Below are 19,886 nucleotides of genomic sequence, written 5' to 3' on the forward strand. Positions count from 1 at the left end.
CTAATACGAAAAGGAAAGAAAATGTCTTTTTATAATACAAATTTCTGTTTAAAATTGTTCAATTTTAAATAATGCCGGGACAAAGTTTTGCGCGTGTACCTTATCGGTTTTTCCAGGGTTTTTTTCTGGAACTTGAATCCCGTTTGCCAAGGGTTTTCCGATCTGCCAATCGTCTGGGTCTTAACAATGTCTGGAAGAAATTTTTGCCCGTCTGCTTTATCGGTTTTTGAGATCCATTTTTTCATCGTGGAAAACCGGCCACCATTATAATATCGGCCCTATGCAGACCGTCAGACTAGTCATTTGGTGATGTACTAATATTTTTCCTACGATTTACAAGCTTGATTGTCGTGTACCTTATCGGTGCTGTTTTAGCTCTTGTTAGTTCTTGGACGCTTACTAATCGACAACGATAAAGTAAATGGTAAATGGGTACATGTTTCAATTATTATTATCGTTTTCTTTTTAAATTAAAAACATGCTGAACAAAAATGCCGTTCACTGAATATGAAGTTAATAATTAATAGACAGCTCTGCTGAACGAAATCAATTTTGTTTTCATCATCATGACTGTACTGGCGGCAATGTGATTTAAATAATCAAAGCTATTTATGAAAAGAAAAAATATCTCGTATAAAGTAAATAACAGTAACTGAAGCAAACCGACTTTACTTACTATTTTAAAGATATACGAAAACTGTAAATAATCTTACCTTTTTCCTATATGAACGGTCATTTCTACCTTCAAATAAAATCTCTTCCACTATACACAAATTAAGATGTAATGTACACATAAACACTCTGTGAAAAACAATTACTTTGAACTTTGATTTGAAAAATAAGTACGTCGTTATTTTTTACCTTTACATCAGCAAACTCACTAGCACATTTTTTAGCAGCGCTATTTTGATTTTGGTACCTACCTATTTGTTATTAAAAACGTTCCATTCGTGACATTAATAAAGTCGTCATATCACTTAGATCTGCGAAAGAATACTGTAGGTGACAAGAGTTGTGTTCACATACGGCGTGTTTAACTGAGATCTCTGGTAAACAAGACACGGCTAATAACAAATACAGAACAAGCATTTTATGCATTAGTTACATACAAGCTGGAGCTAGCTGTTAATTATGCAATGGATGTCTATGACAAGAAGGTCCATTCTCCAAGATCAAGAATTGTATACAACTGCTCCCTCCAAGATAACTAGAGCTAAAGAAGTGAGATAAGTTAGGCTGTCCGCGGCCAGGGGGCAGCACAGTCAATACCCTTAGATTTAAAAAAGCTTTCCTCAAAAAGTAGCAATTTGTTGTTTAAACTATTATTACTATATATAGTAATAAAAATAATGAAGTGTAGATAAATGCATATCTTATATTTAAATCTGAGCATAGCATATAAAAACAATGATTTATGATATCTCAAGAAAGTCACTGTAGGTAAAAGTAGTGTTGCCAATTATTAATTACTGTGAAATATTTGAGAACCACAATTACCTGTAAATTTTTACGGAATCAATATTTGAAAAATTAATTATTATTTTTCATTATTTTCCGTTTGTTATGTAGACGTTAATGAGATGCTGTGGTTTTGTAACTTTTGTCGGTACAATTGGTCCACAGAATATAGAATACATGTATACTGTTATTGTATATTCTGTGGGTAAATTCATAGATAACACAATAAATTTTCTATGGTTCAATTTGAACTAAACTTTTAACCTAACGTTGTGGGAAAATATATTTAGTACTTTACAGTATTTATTTCCACAGATTATTATAAGGAGTATTTTGCAATAAGGTAAGGTTTTTTTTTATTCCAGTTTTAGCATAGATTATTTTCTTCATCTTAATTATGGAATTCTAGGGAAATTCGACTCGATATGTTGGGACATTTAAGTACATGTCATGAGCATTAAAATGTATTTAAAGTTTAGGCATAAATAAGTGGTACCATTTAAATAATTTTTTAAACTTTATTATCAATAATAAGAACCAACATAATAGTTATATCATATATTTAATCTCCATGTTTAAAAGAACAGTCACTTGAACTATGCAGACAACCATCAGGATGGTGTCTCCAAAACCAACAAGGCTTACCCTTATATTTTTTCGTATCCTCACTCAATACAGGCGGTTCCCTTAAATATACGACATCCCTGCGAATATCAAAAAGATATCTATGATTTCTGAGAAGCGTCTGCAGTCCTCCGCATTGTTCTTTTAATTGTTTCAAATTGTCTTTTCCTATCGCCTTGGATAAATCTGCTATAGTGAGGCTGCTACCTTTATTCCAGTCGTTTCCGTTTGCTTTCTTTATATAATTCTTCTGAACTAATAAACTATTAACGCAAGCACAAATTAATCTATGGATTAAATCCCTATTTAATTGTGTACAGTTTCTCACAGCTTCAGTGTTTGGCCTAGCCTTAAAATTAGTCGACGATAAACGAGATTCAATAAACGTATTTACATCAGAATTAATCCTATTCATTTCATCTTCGCTAAGCTTTTTCCTCACTCCTACCAAACATCTCCTTTTAGTAGAAGGTATTCTGAGTTTATCTGTTTTCGTATCGAAACCACACGTGTTGTAAATATTCGTTATGTAATCGAAATAGTCGGAATACTGACTGACAAATGAATTAGTTCTGGCGTATTTCTGTCCGCTGAAATCGTAGGGGCAACAAGGGATAACAAAAATATTCGTTTGCGGTGAACTTTTCATAGCTATCACCGGAATCCAGGGCGTTAGCTCGTCCGAGTGGTTGCCTATTATCCAGGTGCAGTTTGCGAATACAGAAGATGGGGTAACTGTCCCCACCTAGAGACAAATATCAGTACGAATAAGTGATTTTTTTTGATTTCCTACAAAATTAAGCTTCTCAAAGACCAGTTAAAGTCTCCGGATTGACCAAGTACCACAGCTGGTCTCATTTTGTTCCAAAATGGCAGTTTGACAGATACCGCTCTGTGTTCAACATTTGTAAATATTCCGCTTTTATTAACTATACCTACATTTTTATGTTTATTTGTTATTTACATGAAAAAAGTCTCAAAATTAAATCATTTTTACTTTCCTGGATTAACCGATACAAAAAAATGCTGACTAATAAAAAATTGAATAATATTTTTAATATTTCTTTCAAAATTCAAAAAATATATACACTAATGCAAAAAATTAAAGGGTCAAAAGAATTTCCGAAATATTTCCGTGATTTTTGACAAACTGTATTTAGGTGAAAAATGGTCGTATCGGGAATTAAAAAAAAATCATTTTGAAGGTCTAAGATTCTAATTTTTAGATCTTTCTGTCGAAATTTTTTATGAGCTATGGTTATCATGCAATTCTAAGAAATAGCGCGACAAAAAAATTTTGCGAATTTTTTTTTAGCTGAAAAAAACTTCTTGATACAACCATTTTTCACCTAAATACAGTCTGTCAAAGATCACGGAAAAATTTCGGATATTCTTTTGACCCTTTAACTTTACACATTAGTTTATATTGGGGATTCAATCTTATATTTCATGGTTGGTAATAGGAAATTTGCCCCAAAATGGCTGATGGTTGAGGTATTTTATCATTCTAGGGACTTTAATGGCAATGAAATCCTCAAGTAGAATCTTCCAAAGCAAATTGTAGATGGCAACTAATTCAAATCAATTTTTTTCAAAGGAATTTTAGAAAATGTGTTTTGTACATCAATCTTAAAATTTACACAAATTGTGCTCTATAAATAAATCTCAAAAATTCAATAGTTCTTGAGATATCACATGATCAAGTTTAAGATACTTGAAATAAATAAAAATTTTGACGACTTATTATCATTATTACTTTATATGATAAAACAAACTATAACATTTAGAGAAGATTTGTACTTTCCTGTGTATTGCACAATAATTGGAAATGTGCAAAAAATGTACCGAAATTTTGACTTTTTCTTTTGCGTCGAAAAACGTAGACCTAAATTTAATTGGATTAGCATTATTGCCATTTGAAAGCTGACATTTTTTCACAAATTTGAAAAAAAATGACCTATGACCAACAAACGCCGAGAATTTTTTTCTAAATTGCTACGACCTTTATTAGGTCTGAAAGAGTGACTACAAAAAACCTGTGATTTTCGCCCGTTTTTTTACAATTTGCAGAGAATTAAAACAATACAAAAATATGTTTTCGGTCGCAAATTACTTGTAAAAAACTGAAATGAGCATAGCTTTTAATATTTTGAAAATTTTAAAAATCACCCCTACTTAGGGGTTGAAAAAATTCCCAAAATGAAGAATTTCAATATTACCAATTGATATAAAAACTATTAGCATGTGAATTATCTTAATATATTTTATTTGGAATTTTTACATTTATTTCTGATATTCTCTATTTTTTGGGATCATTCCACCCCCTGAGCGCGCTTAAGGGTGGATTTTCTAATTCAACATGCTTATTTCAGTCATGAGAATTAATCTTTCTTTGTATCAAAAATCATTCGATAGAAAAATTCACATGCTAATAGTTTTTATATTCATTTCGTTCATTTTGAGCGTCTTTTCAACCCCTAAATAGGAGTGATTTTTGAAAATTTCCAAAAAACTAAAAGCTATGCTCATATTAATTTTTTACGATGAGTAATTTGAGACCAAAAGCATATTTTTATCTATTTTCTTTAGTTCTCTGCGAATTGTAAAAAAACGGTCACTCTACACATTGTAGTTGAATACTTTTGCTTTAATATAAAAAATAGTCGGCAATGATTGACCCTCCCCCTTTTTTTACAGTATACTTAATTTTATTGGGCCCCATAAAATGCTCGACATGTTGATGCGCACGGTGACGGGAGAAAGACTGTGACTAAGCATTCTCAGTTAGAGCTCGGTATGCCTGCTCAATTTTGAACAGTTGTTCGTTCTGTATGGGGCCCAACAAAATTAAATTTACTGTAAAAAAACGGGGTCGGTCATGCGTACTATTTTTTAAATTGAAGTAAAAGTATTCAACTACAACGTGTAAATTTCAGACTTTAATAGTAAATGACAAATTTTTTTGAAATTCGTGAAAAAATATCAGCTCTCAAATGGCAATAATGCCATTCCGATTAAATTTCAACGATAAAAAGATCTACAAAAAAGAAGTCAAAGTTTCAGTAGATTTTTAGAATTTTAATCCCAGGATGAGTCACATAAGTGCATTACTGTATGATTTATTGAAACTGGAATTTTTTTTCGAAACTGTTTTTGCAAAAACTGTCAAATATGCAATTTTACAAAAATGCACTTATTCTACTCGCATACATATTACTAGGACTACATATTCTGAAAAGAAATCTTTTTTCGTTTTAAAGATAATTCCATACTTATCTAAAATCTTATTTATTTAAAAAAAAATGAGATTTTATCAATTGACATCAGGCTGGGCTTAAAATTTTTGTTATAAAAAGTTCTACAACTTTTGTCTAAAACATTTTTTCCTAAAATGTTTTTCTTTAAATGAAAAAAACCAGATTTTGCAAACTTTGTGTGCCATTTTGAAAATGAAGCCTTAATATCCAGCTGGGGTAAAGTAGTTCATTCAATTCTACGGAATTTTTCCTAATTTTTAGGTGTCTTTGTTTACTGAACTAAATTTTGGAATCTAAAAATCTAATTTGATGGGACTATGACTACATATACTGTACCTTGAGCTGTGTCTCCTTGGGATAAATATCCCATACTGGCCTCCTTCTTATATCTACGCCATAGCCCTTATACCCTTCCTTGTTCAAAATATAAACAAGAAGCCCGTTCCCACATCCGCAATCTACAAATTTGATATCACTGAACTCATATTTTCTCCATAAACATATTAAATAACTTGCTATAGCCAAATCCTCGAATACATATTTTTTTGGGTCTGTGTTAGTCTTTTTCGGCCATTCCTTCAAAAATAAATAATCGTCTAGTACGAAAACATCACAAATAAAAACCACAAACCTTCACTAAATCATTTCCGTACTTGGATTTTATCCGTCCGTAAGTACAAGAGTAATCGTCAATGGATATCAATGATAGAGAACCTGTGGTGTCAGTTAAATCCATGTCTTCGTCTGTCCATTTTAAAAGTTTTGGAAACAGCTTGGCTGCGATCCATTCGGCATGTGCGGTATCCGCATCTTCAAAATTAAGTAATTTTATTCTTAGATTTCCAGAGGATGTCAGCTCGACGTTGTATGGAAACGGAGGAGCCAAGGGATGTGCATGTTTTTCACTTACAGCCAAAAATGTCGCAGTGTTCTCATTTTTGTCAAAAATTACTATTTCCATACATTCGTTACTACTTTTCCTCGATATTAAAATTCTGACTGATATAAAAATTCCTTCACATCGTTCGTTGAAATCATTCGTAGATACAGCATTTAAAGTAACATTTTTGTCGTAACACTCCAAGAGTCCTCTAAGGAAGCTTTCGGAAACATTTTCCCTCGTAAGTTTCTTCAATTTTCTCATTTCATACAGAACTGCAGAACGTGTAAATATTTCACATATATGTGCAATGCTCTTAGAATGAAAGTTTATTTTGTAAAACAGAACTTGAGATGCAGCTAGAAGCTTACGGTTTACTACGTGAGGCCTATTGTGATATAACATTACAACGTCCCAGAATACTGAGGGTGTTATAACTGTGGTACTAGTAACTAGCGGAACTGAAAACATGTTTACTTCTTTCCTAAGTACTAAAAAGAGAAAAGATGACATTTTTCTTTAATATTCTTAACAAAACTTACCTTATTTATTACATAATTTGTATCTTCGTAGGATCTTTTTATTATTTCTTTTATTCGTTCTGGGTCCGTCTCATTAATATGTTGTTTGAAACTCTATTAATAACAACTTATTAATATTTACGAAATTTAGGAATATTTCCTAACCTCACCTGTTTTATTTGAAATTGATAATGTTCCCTTGGTCCTTTGGGTAACTTCTTGCACTGCCGTATTAGGAACTTATATAAAGTCTTCGGCGATTGAGAAGCACTACTCGTGAAAAATCTCGCACAAAGTCTGTTTAAATTTGTTAAAAGAATCATATTTATTTTGAGGTTATGGAATTCACTCATTCCGTTCCCACCCCCTTCTCTTTTAAATGTTCATGCAATAGCATAGCGCCTAATGCTATGTAACACACATTACAGTACAGCATATACAAATGTCTATCTCCTCGATTTTCAAATACATTATTGAGTTCGACATTAATATCGACACAATTAATAGATGAAATAATTTTTATATACTCTTATGTATAGTCCCATAAGAGTAAATAAAATAAATGAGAGGATTTTATTGGTTAGGGTGGACGGAGCATGCATTCACTGAGGCCATCTCACGTTGGTGCAGCAAAACATTGTCTTTTATAGAAATAAATTGTTAAACAGAAATCTGCAACCACAGATCGAATCTGTATTTCCAATCTTTTAATCAATACAAATAGAATGCGTTGACTGAAATATTTCAATCAAATTAACGTAGAATGTTTGAGTTTGAGGTTATAGTTTACCTTCAGGATATGCATTAATAAATTTGTTTTGTTTTAGATTAATATAATAAGGGATTTATTGAATCAATCGTCTGAACTACCTTACTGTTTTTAATTCGTTTTTTTTTATCCAAAATGAGTTTACCTGGTAGAACTAAACGTCAATGTTGTGCTCCAAATTGCAAAAGCATTTCTTACTATATAAATATCTAATACGTTCTATAGAAATAAAAGTTTTTTCATAATTATAGAAGACAGACAATTACTGTGGATAGAATCAGTTCGAAAATTATGTAAATCAGAATTTACTCCAACAAACACATCATTATTTTTGTGAAGACCATTTTGAGTAAAAAATGTTTAAAAAACAGTAATAAGAAGTGCTGTGTCAACACTGCCAACATTATTTTTAGGATCAACTACAAGTTCACCTATTAATTGTAATAATATCACCTCGGTATCATCGGATAGTATCCAACTTCAGCAAAACAGTTTGTTAACGTAACATTACAGAATTTTCAGAGTACGAGCTGCCGAACTTCAATTTAGGATGATTTTTCACCTCCACATTTTAAAAAACCGAAATGCATATGTTTAAAATTTTTATTTACTATAAGTGCTAACCAATTACTTCGAAACAAATGTATCTAACCATAATTTTTGTCAAGTCAGTGTGCAATGCATTTTATATAAAGGCATGTAAATAATTCTTTCAAATTCTTTAAAATTTGCAGTTTTTAATGGTTTCTTTAGAAAATAATAATTACAAGAGTTTCCCTGTACATTTTTTTGATACTTAAATATTTTCGAATTCATAACAAAATGAATTTGTATATTTGTCACACATTTAAGTATCACTGCTTTTTCATTTAACCAAGTGATAATTAAAATGTTTCTTAAGTAATGGGTAAAGAACAGCTATTAATGGTTCACGTTAGACGTTAATTTCAATGATTAACTTAAACTATTAATAGCTGTTTTGTGATCTATTACTTATGAAACACTTTATATTCTTTGTGTATTTTGTTACATTTAAATTTACCACCATTATGGTGCAGCGACATCTATTAGATAGTAGAATTAATGATTACTCTAACTGTGTTTTCCAATGCAGTTTCCTTAATTATTTTATGGTCTGTGGTTTCCGAGTGTGTCGTTTGCTGCACCAGCTACAGATGGCGGTACTCTGCTGCTGCTGCCGACAGAATACACAGAATAAAACCCTCTTATTTAGTTACTCATATGTATAGCCCGATTTAGATTCTTATTCGAAATTTGAATAATTGAGGGTATTATTTTATCAAGAATTGACGTTTTGTCAATTTTTAGATATCTTCAGTGCGGACGTGTTAAGTTTTAAAGGGTTGTGTATAAATATAAATATTTTTTTCTGGATAAGAGGATAGAAACTATTTTATATTATTCGGAGGACAGGAATGGGTTATGTAGAAATAAAAAAACTTTTTTATATGTGCTTAGTTTCTATGTATGCAGAATCGAGAATACATATATTATAAATATTTACATTTCTTTAAAATAACTAAATTATATACACACAAAATTTATTGTAAAAAGCATTTCCATAAATTATTTCCGTTGTTTATGTAATAATGAATGATGAATAATAGAATTAAGTTACGAAAATGCTTTATAGAAATATATCTTATGAATACACTATCTCGATAAACATTGTACAGTCTTGTAAAAGCAAATATTTCTCAAATTACCAACTTAAAAAATGTTTAAAATTGTCGCTTCAAAAAATTATACCTACCTTCTGTTTATCTAAAACTGCAGCTGCATATGAACTGAGCAATCGTGACAATATAAACACCTTCCTCGAAAAAATATTACGCAAACACTAAATTAAGTATACTTAATGTATTTATTTAAATTATTCCAACTGTAGGAATAGTCAATTTTCAAATGACCGTACTGGCTCAAACCGAAGTTCTCAGGCTTTCCTCTGCTCCTATGAACGTGCTGATAAGTGGGCGGTGGTTGCTCTTTCTCGTCTGAAATTTCGTCCAGCTTGCTGTAAATATCCGCCCTCGGTCCACTGTATGGGTCATATCTGAAAGAAAAATTGAATTTTTAAGAAAATTTTCAGGTTTTTCAAACACCGCCTATAACTTACTCATAGTCCCCGTACGCAAAACTTAAGCTGCGATCTCTATTGACACTTTTTGAATACGATATTGGAAGAGCGACTCTGCGGAATCTTCCCTTTTGATCGTAAATGCCGAATATTGGGTTTTCTTTGAATGTTCCTAGTTCGTATAGGCTTTCCTCAACTTCTGAAACAAAGAAAAATGTTCATAAAGTTATATTTAAACTTTCCGTTGTCTAAATTAAATAAATTAAATCGTGTACAATCGTGTGCCATTCCTGCTTGCCTTCCCAGGCAGGCATCTACATAAGACGTATTAGAATACCTTACAGGATGTTTCGTAGAATCTATTTGGAACGTGGTACATTAATTAGTACCTTTCACAAAAATATTTTTTCTTTGATGCTATGAAACCATTTCATTATTATTAAATATATTTTCTAGTAAAAATAACTTAATTATATGCTATGATGCTATACAATTAGTGATCATTCGGTCATAACAGTGATTAGACATTCTGAAAGGGAACTTGGTGGTAAATTACACCGACACGTTCGTCGCGCTCTAGTTATACATGCGGCTTATTACTATTTTTTTCTGCTTTCGCACATCCTCTGTGTTCGCTTGATCGTATGAGAAAATGAATATAAAAATAGAAAAATATACTCCCATGTAACTAACATGAAGTAAAATATACAGTAAAATATACAGCCTAGTACTATATCGCTTGTCGCCACCTATGGCATACCGGTGAGGACTAATAAGTTCGAAACCGTTATGTGTCTGGTGGATTTGGTTGACGAATGATCCTAGCTGTTTAGATATTGTGGGTATAATTCAATGCTAGTCGGTTATAACACTTACAAGTGTAAGTAATTCTATTACTATACTTTCAGGGTATTTTACACGTGTTCGCGGGCAAAAGAAGTTTGATGGTAAAAGCGAGGACTACGCATTTCAAATACCTATTTAATCGATACGCACAATGTTAACAGTTCATAAACACTGATCATAAGAATGTAATCATAACTATTGGATGAAACTGTACCCATTGGCCAAATTTAAAGTCCATTGACCATCTAGAAACTTTAGCAAACGGCGGACGTTTGTTGAGTATTAGTTTTAGATTGCAGTTTGACTACCGCAGTTAAAACAAAACTAGTACAGTTATTGAAGCTGAAAATCGGCTGTAACCTCCGAATTCTTTGAAACTGCATGGATTTGCATGAAAATTTAGAATAAGGTTCAAGGCTTAGGCTCAAGTTCAAAAGTGACATAAGCCCGATTGATGCTTTTTGTTTTTTAGAGGAAAAAACTACCCCTAAGTGAAAAAAATTGAAAAATTAAGTTTTAAGCATTTTATTGATAAAAATCTTGGTCAAGCACAAAGATTATGTCCATGTTCTCGGATATATTTGATCTTTTCGACCCTTTATTTAACCCTTAAAAACTACCCCTATGCAAAAAACAATGATATAAAATTACTTTTTAAAGATTTGGAATGATTATATCGTGCAATTATTTAAAATAAAAGTTACCTTATAGCTAATAAACGAATTGTTCCCTTTCAACCCCTAAAGCTTGGAATGCTTTAACGGTGCAATTATTTAAAATAAAAATTCCCTCATTGCTTATGACAGAATTTGTATCTCATAACACTTTTCAACCTTTATAAATCACAATTGTGCTAAAAAAAATGATAAAAAATTCCGTTTTAAATCTTGGAATGCTATAATTGTGCAATAATTTAAAATAAAAATTCCCTTATATTGTTTATGAAAGAATATTTCACTTTTGCCATTTTCAACTCTTATAAACTACCCTTTACCAAAATATTTTTATTATTCGATTTTTAAATATAATCAATCATAAAAAAATTGGTACGCTGCATATAAATAATCACACTAATTTTTTTTACTTATTTTATTTGTATAATATAATATATATGTATATAAAAATGAGAAAGCCTATTTTGCCCCGAAAAAATGTCATTGTTTTTTTTACCATAACTCAGTTAATTTTGAAGCTATAGTATCCTACAAAAAAGCATTTTAAAGATAATTTCAAGAGCTGAAAGATCTTTTTCATATAAAACCTTTTAAGTTCTTCGTTTTTTAAAGGGAAAGGATCGAAAGGCTCGAGACAGGTCGTTATTTTCACTAAAATGGATACTACAAGCGGCGATATCTCCTTTATTTTTTTGCTATAGGAATAAAAAACGCAAAATATTTGTTGAAATTTTACATTTTTGTTGTCTATCATTTTTTGCGTATCTTTCATAGTTTCAGAGTTATTATATAAATATGGCATTTTTTTTTGAATAATGAAAAATACGTTTTCAACTTTTACCGTACACAAAAATACTTTTCACTCAAAATTCCAAGTTTTCAATCGTGAATAACTAAAAAACTATTGATTTCTCTAAAAAATTCTTCGAATATTTTTTGCTCAAAATTTGATTCTCTATCGATTTCCAGCGTTATTTTTGAAAAAAATTTTCCACCCTCGAGAAGGGGTGTCAATTCCCAAACAGGGTAGAAGCGTCAGTCGGCGCTATGTCACTAATGTTCATTGATCTTTTCTCTAAATATCTGCCAAATTTCACGTCGATCGGTTTAGTTTCAAAGAATTCGGAGGTGAAAAGCTTCAATGACTGTACTAAACAGAGCTGACACTCAGATTTGACAGTTGTTTTGATTGCGTCTCCGTACTAATTGTTGTTTATATTTGAGTGATCTGAGTGTTGAAATATCAATTTTTGGCATAGTTTCGTAACTAGTAATACCAGTATTAAAATTTAGTAGATATCAAATTTGGGAATTCCCAAGATGACATTTCAATTATATGAAAACAGTGACTAATTTGACTAGGATTTTCCGCCTTAGTTCATACGAATATTGCTTGTGACCCAATGGAAAAGATTATATTTTACTGAAAGTGTGTTTTGTGTTTATTTAGTCCAGTCACGTACTAATCATAATTTCAGTCCCAGAATCAGTTCAAGTTAACTAAATGCCATTTGTCTAATTTGTTTAATTCATACTGTTTAGTTGTACTAGTACAGTAGGTACAATATATAGATCAGCAAGGACATTATACCGAGATATCCAGAATGATTGAAGCGTCTGGGAAACGCAGCCTATTTCTAACACCATCTTTAATTCTTTAGCATATAAAAATCTATTGTATTGACAGAGACAGGCACAGGCTGTGATCTCCAAACACTTTAATCATTCTGGATCTCTGTAATTAAGTTTCAACAATATAAAGAATTTTGACCTTGAGCGAGTCAACCATATTAAAAAGAAGTATACTCTTCTTGTTCTGTAGGTCTATGCGTGATTGAGTGAGGAGGGAATTTTAAATTTCTTCAGTAAATCGTTTGCTAAATTTATTTTGCATGTAAATAATGCATGCAAATAATCAATTTCTCTAAGAAATTTAAAAATTTCAACGCACTCATAGATCTACAGAACAAAGAAGATCAACTTCTTTTTAATATGATAGACTTGTTCAAGGTCACAACTCAAAATAAAACCTATTTATCCAACAGTACGAACTTTACTGCTATTTAATATATACTGCGCGGAATAAACGCACATAAAAGATGACAATTGGCAATACATTTACTAATAACGTTTTCTTATGCGGTAAAATCAAGAATTATTAAAAAATTATTTGAAAAATATAGCAGAGAAGGTATTTCTTTGACTACAGTACTGGATGACTGAAATTGTATTGTCAACATGTCAACCCTGTATATTTCTATCTTGTTTTGGACACCATAAACACAAAATATTACACCACCGTTCTCCATCTGGTAAATAATAGCCCACGTCGAAAATCGCAGTTAGCTCACATTGCAATCATTATATGTTAATTTAAGAGATACATTATTCATCACTCGTATAAAATGTCGCTCTAAATTTGGCGATCGATAGGCCGCAATCATATTAATATGAATAATAAATAATAATCGTCGACAGGCAATGCATGCGACCCAAAAACGAAATTTCACCTTACGAATATGTAACATTACATGTCCATGGGGTACAGGTTGTTAACTTTTGCTGCCTCGTTTAGATGTAATCTTTGGTTGACGACTTGCGCTTTGCCGCATTTTGATGATTTATCACACTGGGTTGGTCCGTTATGCATTTAGAAATGTAGTTAATGATGGTTAAAGGTAAACGATGTAGGAAAGACACCTATTGTAGGTTTTATCATGATGAATTTCAACAGAGCAGAGTATTACTAGATTTTATCAATAAAAAATTACCTACTTGTGTTAGAGGTTAATGTTTGGATAAAAAATTTTCAGCCAAATTAAGTGCAGTATTTAAAGTTGTATTCCCATCATTCTTTCAGTTGTGTTGTGTGTCGTTGCGCCATCCTTTTTTCAAGGTCACGGTTGAAATGGCATTTGTCGCGAGCTGTAAATATTTTCACAACTTTGCAATTACAATATATCTTTTGCAACATCAGATAAATTTTATCTTGCGTTAAATTTACCGTTAAAGCACGTACTTAAAGATGTTTCAGTTTCTGTACCAAAGGTTGGAACGTAAAAAGCCATAAGAATCACTTTGCGGGTAATTTTTGAAAGCTGTAGAGTTCTTAAGGGTTCTAATAGCTGTTTTACATTGACAATTTATTGATCAATTAATTCATGAAGTCGCTTCATCAAGAAATTGGACAAGTGTAATGCACCAAATCTGCTGTCAAATAACTTCATGAATTTATTCATCAAGTTCTTGACGAATTAGAGCATGTTCTAATTGCTGTTTTACATTGACAATTTATTGATCAATTAATTCATGAAGTCGCTTCATCAAGAAATTGGACAAGTGTAATGCACCAAATCTGCTGTCAAATAACTTCATGAATTTATTCATCAAGTTCTTGACGAATTAGAGCATGTTCTAATAGCTGTTTTACATTGACAATTTATTGATGAATAAATTGACGAAGTTCTTCATGAATTAATTCACGAATTTATTGGTAAACAGTGTGGTTTTACACTGCTACAGACTTTGTCAAGTTTTTTGACGCATGAATCAGTTCTACCAACGAATCAAAGAAGCAAATAAATTTCAAAAATGTCACCTTTCCACTCATAATTGTAGTGATACAACAGCGGTACCGTTCTGACACATATTATATAAATATTAGTTTTTGTAAGTAACAAATCAGTAAAAACAATGCAAAACTAGTACGACGCCACACAATTATTTACATATTCCAATAACATAACCTCATTACTGATCTGAGGCTGGAAATCTGTTGGGTTGGTACTTCCGAACTTCACGAAGAAATTGACGAAAATTAGAACATGCTCCAATTCCTCAAGAACTTGATGAATAAATTCATGAAGTTATTTAACAGCAGATTTGGTGCATTACACTCGTCCAATTTCTTGATGAAGCGACTTCATGAATTAATTCATCAATAAATTGTCAATGTCAATTGTCAACTTTAATTTTCGTCAATTTCTTCCTGAAGTTCAGAAGTACCAACCCAACAGAATGAGGTTATATTATTGGAATATTATGTAAATATTACGTACAAAAACTAATATTTATATAATATGTGTCAGAACGGTACCGCTGTTGTATCACTACAATTATGAGTGGAAAGGTGACATTTTTGAAATTTATTTGCTTCTTTGATTCATTGGTAGAACTGATTCATACGTCAAAAAACTTGACAAAGTCTGTAGCAGTGTAAAACCACACTGTTTGCCAATAAATTCGTGAATTAATTCATGAAGAACTTCGTTAATTTATTCATGAATAAATTGTCAATGTAAAACAGCTATAAGTTAGGAAGCATTTGAAAATATACATACATATAGTACGATCATATTCGATGCAAAGTAATAAATCATTGCCTGACAAGGGAACCAATGAAGTACGCCTTTAACGGTTTTACAAATTGAATAATTTCTTTATACATTATGAAGGGACGAGGGGATCAGTTCAGGTCTGGCACCCTTGTTGCTACAAAAATTCCTTTATTCTCATAAACTATTTATTTTAAATGTAATTTATTAAAAATCCAATTTGTTTCCTAAATTCCACATATGTACTACATTTTACCTCTGTACGCGCCACTGTTGGTTGTTTACTTGTTTTTTGGAAGCGCTCTCTAATTGACGGCAAAGCTCGCCAGGTTAGTATTTGACGTATAACCGACCAGTTCGTACACTCGATGCACCTGGGCGACTACAGCTACTACCAGAACACAGTGCATATGCAGCGGTATTTCAGATTTTACATTGAATTTCATTTTAAATTTGAAAAGATTTATCTTACGCCTCCTAAAAATGATGACACGATTTTCCTTTGATAAAAGACCGACAATTTTTTGCTCTACTTTGCATCGTATACGATCCTACTATAGGTATGTCCAGGGGATAATCTAAGGAATATGAAGAACTACCCAAAATCAATCACCCTTTACTAGCTCAAAGAAAGCACCCGAAAAATTCGATTTGTGCAAATAACTTGTTGTACATAAAGCTCAATACCCTCCCCCTCCCCCCCCAAAAAAAAACATGCAGTACTTTTTAAATGCTGGACTATAAACTCTAATTCTTTGTTATATCCTTTCGAGTTTATTAATTTTAAATGTTCATGTGCTGTACTCAAAAAACAAAAATACATAGTCATTGTTTTATTTCAATAAATTTATGTTATGTTATTTATTTATTAACCTTTTAGAGGACCGGCATTTATCAAGTATTCATAAAATTTCAATTTCATAGTCCTTCAAACAATCAAATTTTGCAGCTGCCCTTTTTAACTTTTAGAACTAACTTTTTTTTAAGAACTGCCTTTTTGGTTAGAACTAACCCTTAGATTATGCGCTGGGTATGTCCATACGATTTTTTTCCTATTTTTATGTTTATCAATTTTGCTCGAAATTCACAGAAGGTATTCAAATTTTACTACAATTAAAAAATATTCTAGGTAAATTAGGTAAATAAGCCAAAAAAAACGTAATATCTTGTAATTTATTTTCTAAATTAAACAAATATGCATATACATTCAGTAAATAAGAACATGTACAAATAAGAAATGTATTTCTAGGTTCTCCCTGTATAGATGTGTGATAACTGATATTTTACATCAGCCTACTAATAATAAATTTCATAAATTACGTAAATAAATTTCATTTTAAATTTTTTAATTACCATTATTGAATAGAGACTGCCCTAACTACCAGGTTACCATTACTTAACAATTTCATAGTCAATAATCCTTTACCGGGTTCTGTAGATTATTAAAATTGATAAGGAGTGAAATAACATGTTGCATTTTTGCATAATTGCATCATATATGTATTAAATTGGTTGTTCGTCGTAATTTTATATGTAATTTATAATACCGTTGTATAATAAGAAATCGCAATGGTGGGATATAGGAAGAATTTTTTTCCACGGACGTATAGCGTCTTTCATAAAGAATGGAATAATGTGAAAATATCAAACGGTGAATAAATTGTTGTGTACGCCTATTGCATAGCCGCACTGGGCGACTGGGCAGTAAATCTCAGTTGTTGACAAGTGGTTGACAAAGTGCCTAGCAATGCAGTGCAGCAATGCGGAATTTGGTGTGATTCAGGTAATTTTAATTTATTATAGGCACCTTCTATTAATCATTCATATTACAATTGCTAAGGGGAGAAATAAGAGGGATAGGTATTTTGTTTACTAGTATTATTACAACATGGAGACCTTTTGAAATGGAACAAAACGAAATTTACCATTAATATAATAAAGTTGTTTGTGACATAAATAATTAAAATATGTTGTTGGCCAAATGAACATATAATAGAAAATTTATACAAATATATACAAATTGTTATAATTTTTTACCTTTAGAAGAAAACTTTTTTAGGGGCGCCTATGAAACTCGTTAAATTTTATTGCTAGGCGTTTTTATACACGTTCAACTGACTTCGGAACGACTATACCTAGCAGTTCATTAACCAGGACGAAAAGCTATCCAGTACTCATTTTAAAACCATTTATTCTCAATAACCCAATTTCTACATATCAAAACATTGTTAAAATTTTATTTTTAAAGTACTCTCCGATTTAATTTTGTTCACATTTTCAATTTACTTTTTGGTTTTGTACAGCTGCCGACTGTAAAAAGTTTTATAAGTTTAATTCTTTAAACTATTTTAAATATTTTATGTCGAAAACCTTTTTTAGTTCGTAGCTGTACATAAAACTTTGGCGTTACCTAGAGGAAAAACTAATAAAATATTCCTTCTAAATTGCACTCAAGTAAAGTTTTACGGTCTAGATGTCGGCGTAAACGATTTTTGAATTTACCATTAATGATATTAACTGAAAGTAACACAGTGGATATATATTCCCGGTGTCCTCAGCTAGCGGAACAACGTCGTTAAGTTGGGCACTGTCCAAGAAAATTGCGGCCTTCACAGATAAATAGAAGGCGATTAGCATATTTGGAGACACTCAATTCCTTTGTAATACGTACACACGAGATAATCATTCCTCTCTTTCTCTAATATTTGTTTTAATAATTGCTTTGTTAATGAGAGTTGCCCAGTTACTTAACGTTTTGGCATTTGTAAATGCACACAATACTTAATACAGTTTGTTCTATTAACATTTATTAACTCCATTTGCAAAAATCAATTTAGAGTAACATGTAGAAATGGCAAGATCTTTCTTCGCTGCTATTTTTCCGTGTTGGTCTTTGTGAATGGTGATGTTAAAACATCTTTTTTGCTTAATACTGTGGACAATACCTAATCTAAAAAGCATATTCAATTTCACAGATATTCACCATATGCTGTAATAATTTTCTATTTGATATAAATATAGTCAGTTTTCGTTAAAAAGAAATTATTCAAATCTAAAACGACTCTTTGACAGATTTACGAATATTCATACTTTTTCCACTGTACTAAACGATCGACTTATGGATATTACAAATTATCATAATTAATTAGCATTAATTTGCATAACACAGCTGACATCGATTTAAATTGATCATAAATTGATTTTCAAGTAAACTACTTACCCACGTTACGTTAAACGCAAATGCAATTTCTTCTTCGTTATAATATCTACTACTTAGAAGCTATATTTAAAAAGAACAAAGTTTGGGAGAAACAGCAGCTACTTATCCATTAAAATTTAAAAAAAATATCTGACCTCCAGTTTTTTCACGACCACTAGTTAAATTTTTCACTTGCCTTAATTATACTGGACGAATGGATACTCATGTAAACTTGATTTTATCTAATTGAATATCAATCAGATTTGAATAGAGTGCGTGTTTCATGAGTCTATCTCCAAGACGTTAAAATATGCTATAAGTGTAATATTAGAAAAAGAGACCATGCTTGGTTTTGAGGTTATCAGCACACTCCCATATTCTACCCTCTGTATCTTTTTGCCTTTCTATTTATGAAAAAATGACAAAGACCGAGGTTTTGGGAGATTTATTTGAGATCTAAATGAATATCACAAAAATATGAATGAAAAAAATGTTTGCATTTGTTTGAATTATTATTAAAAAGTAGAATGTTATGTGAATGCATTTACACGAGCAAGTCATTAATCGACTTCAAATAAATTTTGCTTAAAATGTCTGTCGCAACTCGCAGCCATCCCGTTTTTCCCTTTGTAATTAGAAATCATTCGTACGCATGAGGTCTTCATTATTATGTATAAGTCGTGGCCGGTTCACAGCAATAACTTTGCGTAACACAAATAAAAACTATTTGAAATTACGAAACGTTAATTGAAAGGATTCGATGACTATTGAAAACCATAAAGATTAAAATGAGGAATCGCTTTCATTTAAACTTTGAGATCTTGACGCGAGTAAATTACCGTTATATTAAAAGTTTACTCAACTCGGTAGTTTATTAGCATAAATTAGCAAATAATAATTTGAATGATCATTGATAAAAATGTGAAATTCGTTAATTTGTGACCGAAAGTCAAAAAAACTTTAAAAACATAATTCAAGCTTACACTACATTTTGAGTTTTTTTTTTTCGTAAATTAAAGTTCAATTATGGATCAAAATATTTTCTCTGGAACGGTCCTGTCCGTGTATAGTCCAATCAATAGGTAGATAAGCTTACAAAAAATACCACCTGGAAACAAAAAATATGGTGATATAGGAAAAAAAATTCTAAGGTAGTGTATTTTTCCTTTGGCGATAAACGGCGAAGTTAACTTAAAAAATTCATAAAAGTCAAAAAACGTTTTTTC

At 31.3% G+C, this 19,886-nt stretch overlaps 2 protein-coding genes across 4 annotated transcripts in view; both read right to left on the reverse strand.

The window, feature by feature from the left end:
• Positions 1 to 1,962: 1,962 nt before the first annotated feature.
• On the reverse strand, positions 1,963 to 6,851 carry LOC108904035 (probable tRNA (uracil-O(2)-)-methyltransferase). 2 transcript variants are annotated; one of them, XM_018706405.1, is made up of 5 exons: positions 6,762 to 6,851; positions 6,591 to 6,710; positions 5,971 to 6,494; positions 5,676 to 5,915; positions 1,963 to 2,827 (listed from the first exon to the last, which is right to left on the reverse strand). In XM_018706405.1, the coding sequence occupies exons 2-5, from the start codon at positions 6,688 to 6,690 to the stop codon at positions 2,021 to 2,023; spliced, it is 1,671 nt and encodes a 556-aa protein (XP_018561921.1). In that variant the 5' UTR covers positions 6,691 to 6,710; positions 6,762 to 6,851; the 3' UTR covers positions 1,963 to 2,020. The 2 variants fall into 2 exon arrangements, with proteins under 2 accessions (XP_018561921.1, XP_018561920.1); XM_018706404.1 differs by having other exon boundaries at positions 5,971 to 6,710.
• Positions 6,852 to 9,021: 2,170 nt separating this feature from the next.
• Positions 9,022 to 19,886, reverse strand: part of LOC108904047 — a 42,823-nt gene continuing 31,958 nt past the window's right edge. Inside the window, exons 3-4 of one of the 2 annotated variants that reach the window (XM_018706424.1) lie at positions 9,647 to 9,803; positions 9,022 to 9,583 (exon numbers count right to left, since the gene is read on the reverse strand). In XM_018706424.1, the coding sequence (XP_018561940.1) occupies positions 9,376 to 9,583; positions 9,647 to 9,803 (365 nt within the window). In that variant the 3' untranslated portion in view covers positions 9,022 to 9,375. Of the gene's footprint in view, positions 9,584 to 9,646; positions 9,807 to 19,886 lie in introns of both variants that reach the window. The other variant, XM_018706423.1, reaches the window with a different exon arrangement.

The sequence above is a fragment of the Anoplophora glabripennis genome, unplaced genomic scaffold (genome assembly GCF_000390285.2).
Source record: "Anoplophora glabripennis isolate ALB-LARVAE unplaced genomic scaffold, Agla_2.0 scaffold14, whole genome shotgun sequence".
NCBI classification, from domain to species: Eukaryota; Metazoa; Arthropoda; class Insecta; order Coleoptera; family Cerambycidae; genus Anoplophora; species Anoplophora glabripennis.

Coding starts and splice junctions, on each gene's coding strand:
- LOC108904035 (XM_018706404.1), bottom strand. CDS start 6,690: ATGTTTTCAGTTCCGCTAGTTACTAGTACCACAGTTATAACACCCTCA. Junction 5,916..5,970: donor ACGGAAATGATTTAGTGAAG/GTTTGTGGTTTT, acceptor TTATTTTTGAAG/GAATGGCCGAAAAAGACTAA. Junction 2,828..5,675: donor CCAAGGAGACACAGCTCAAG/GTACAGTATATG, acceptor ATTTGTCTCTAG/GTGGGGACAGTTACCCCATC.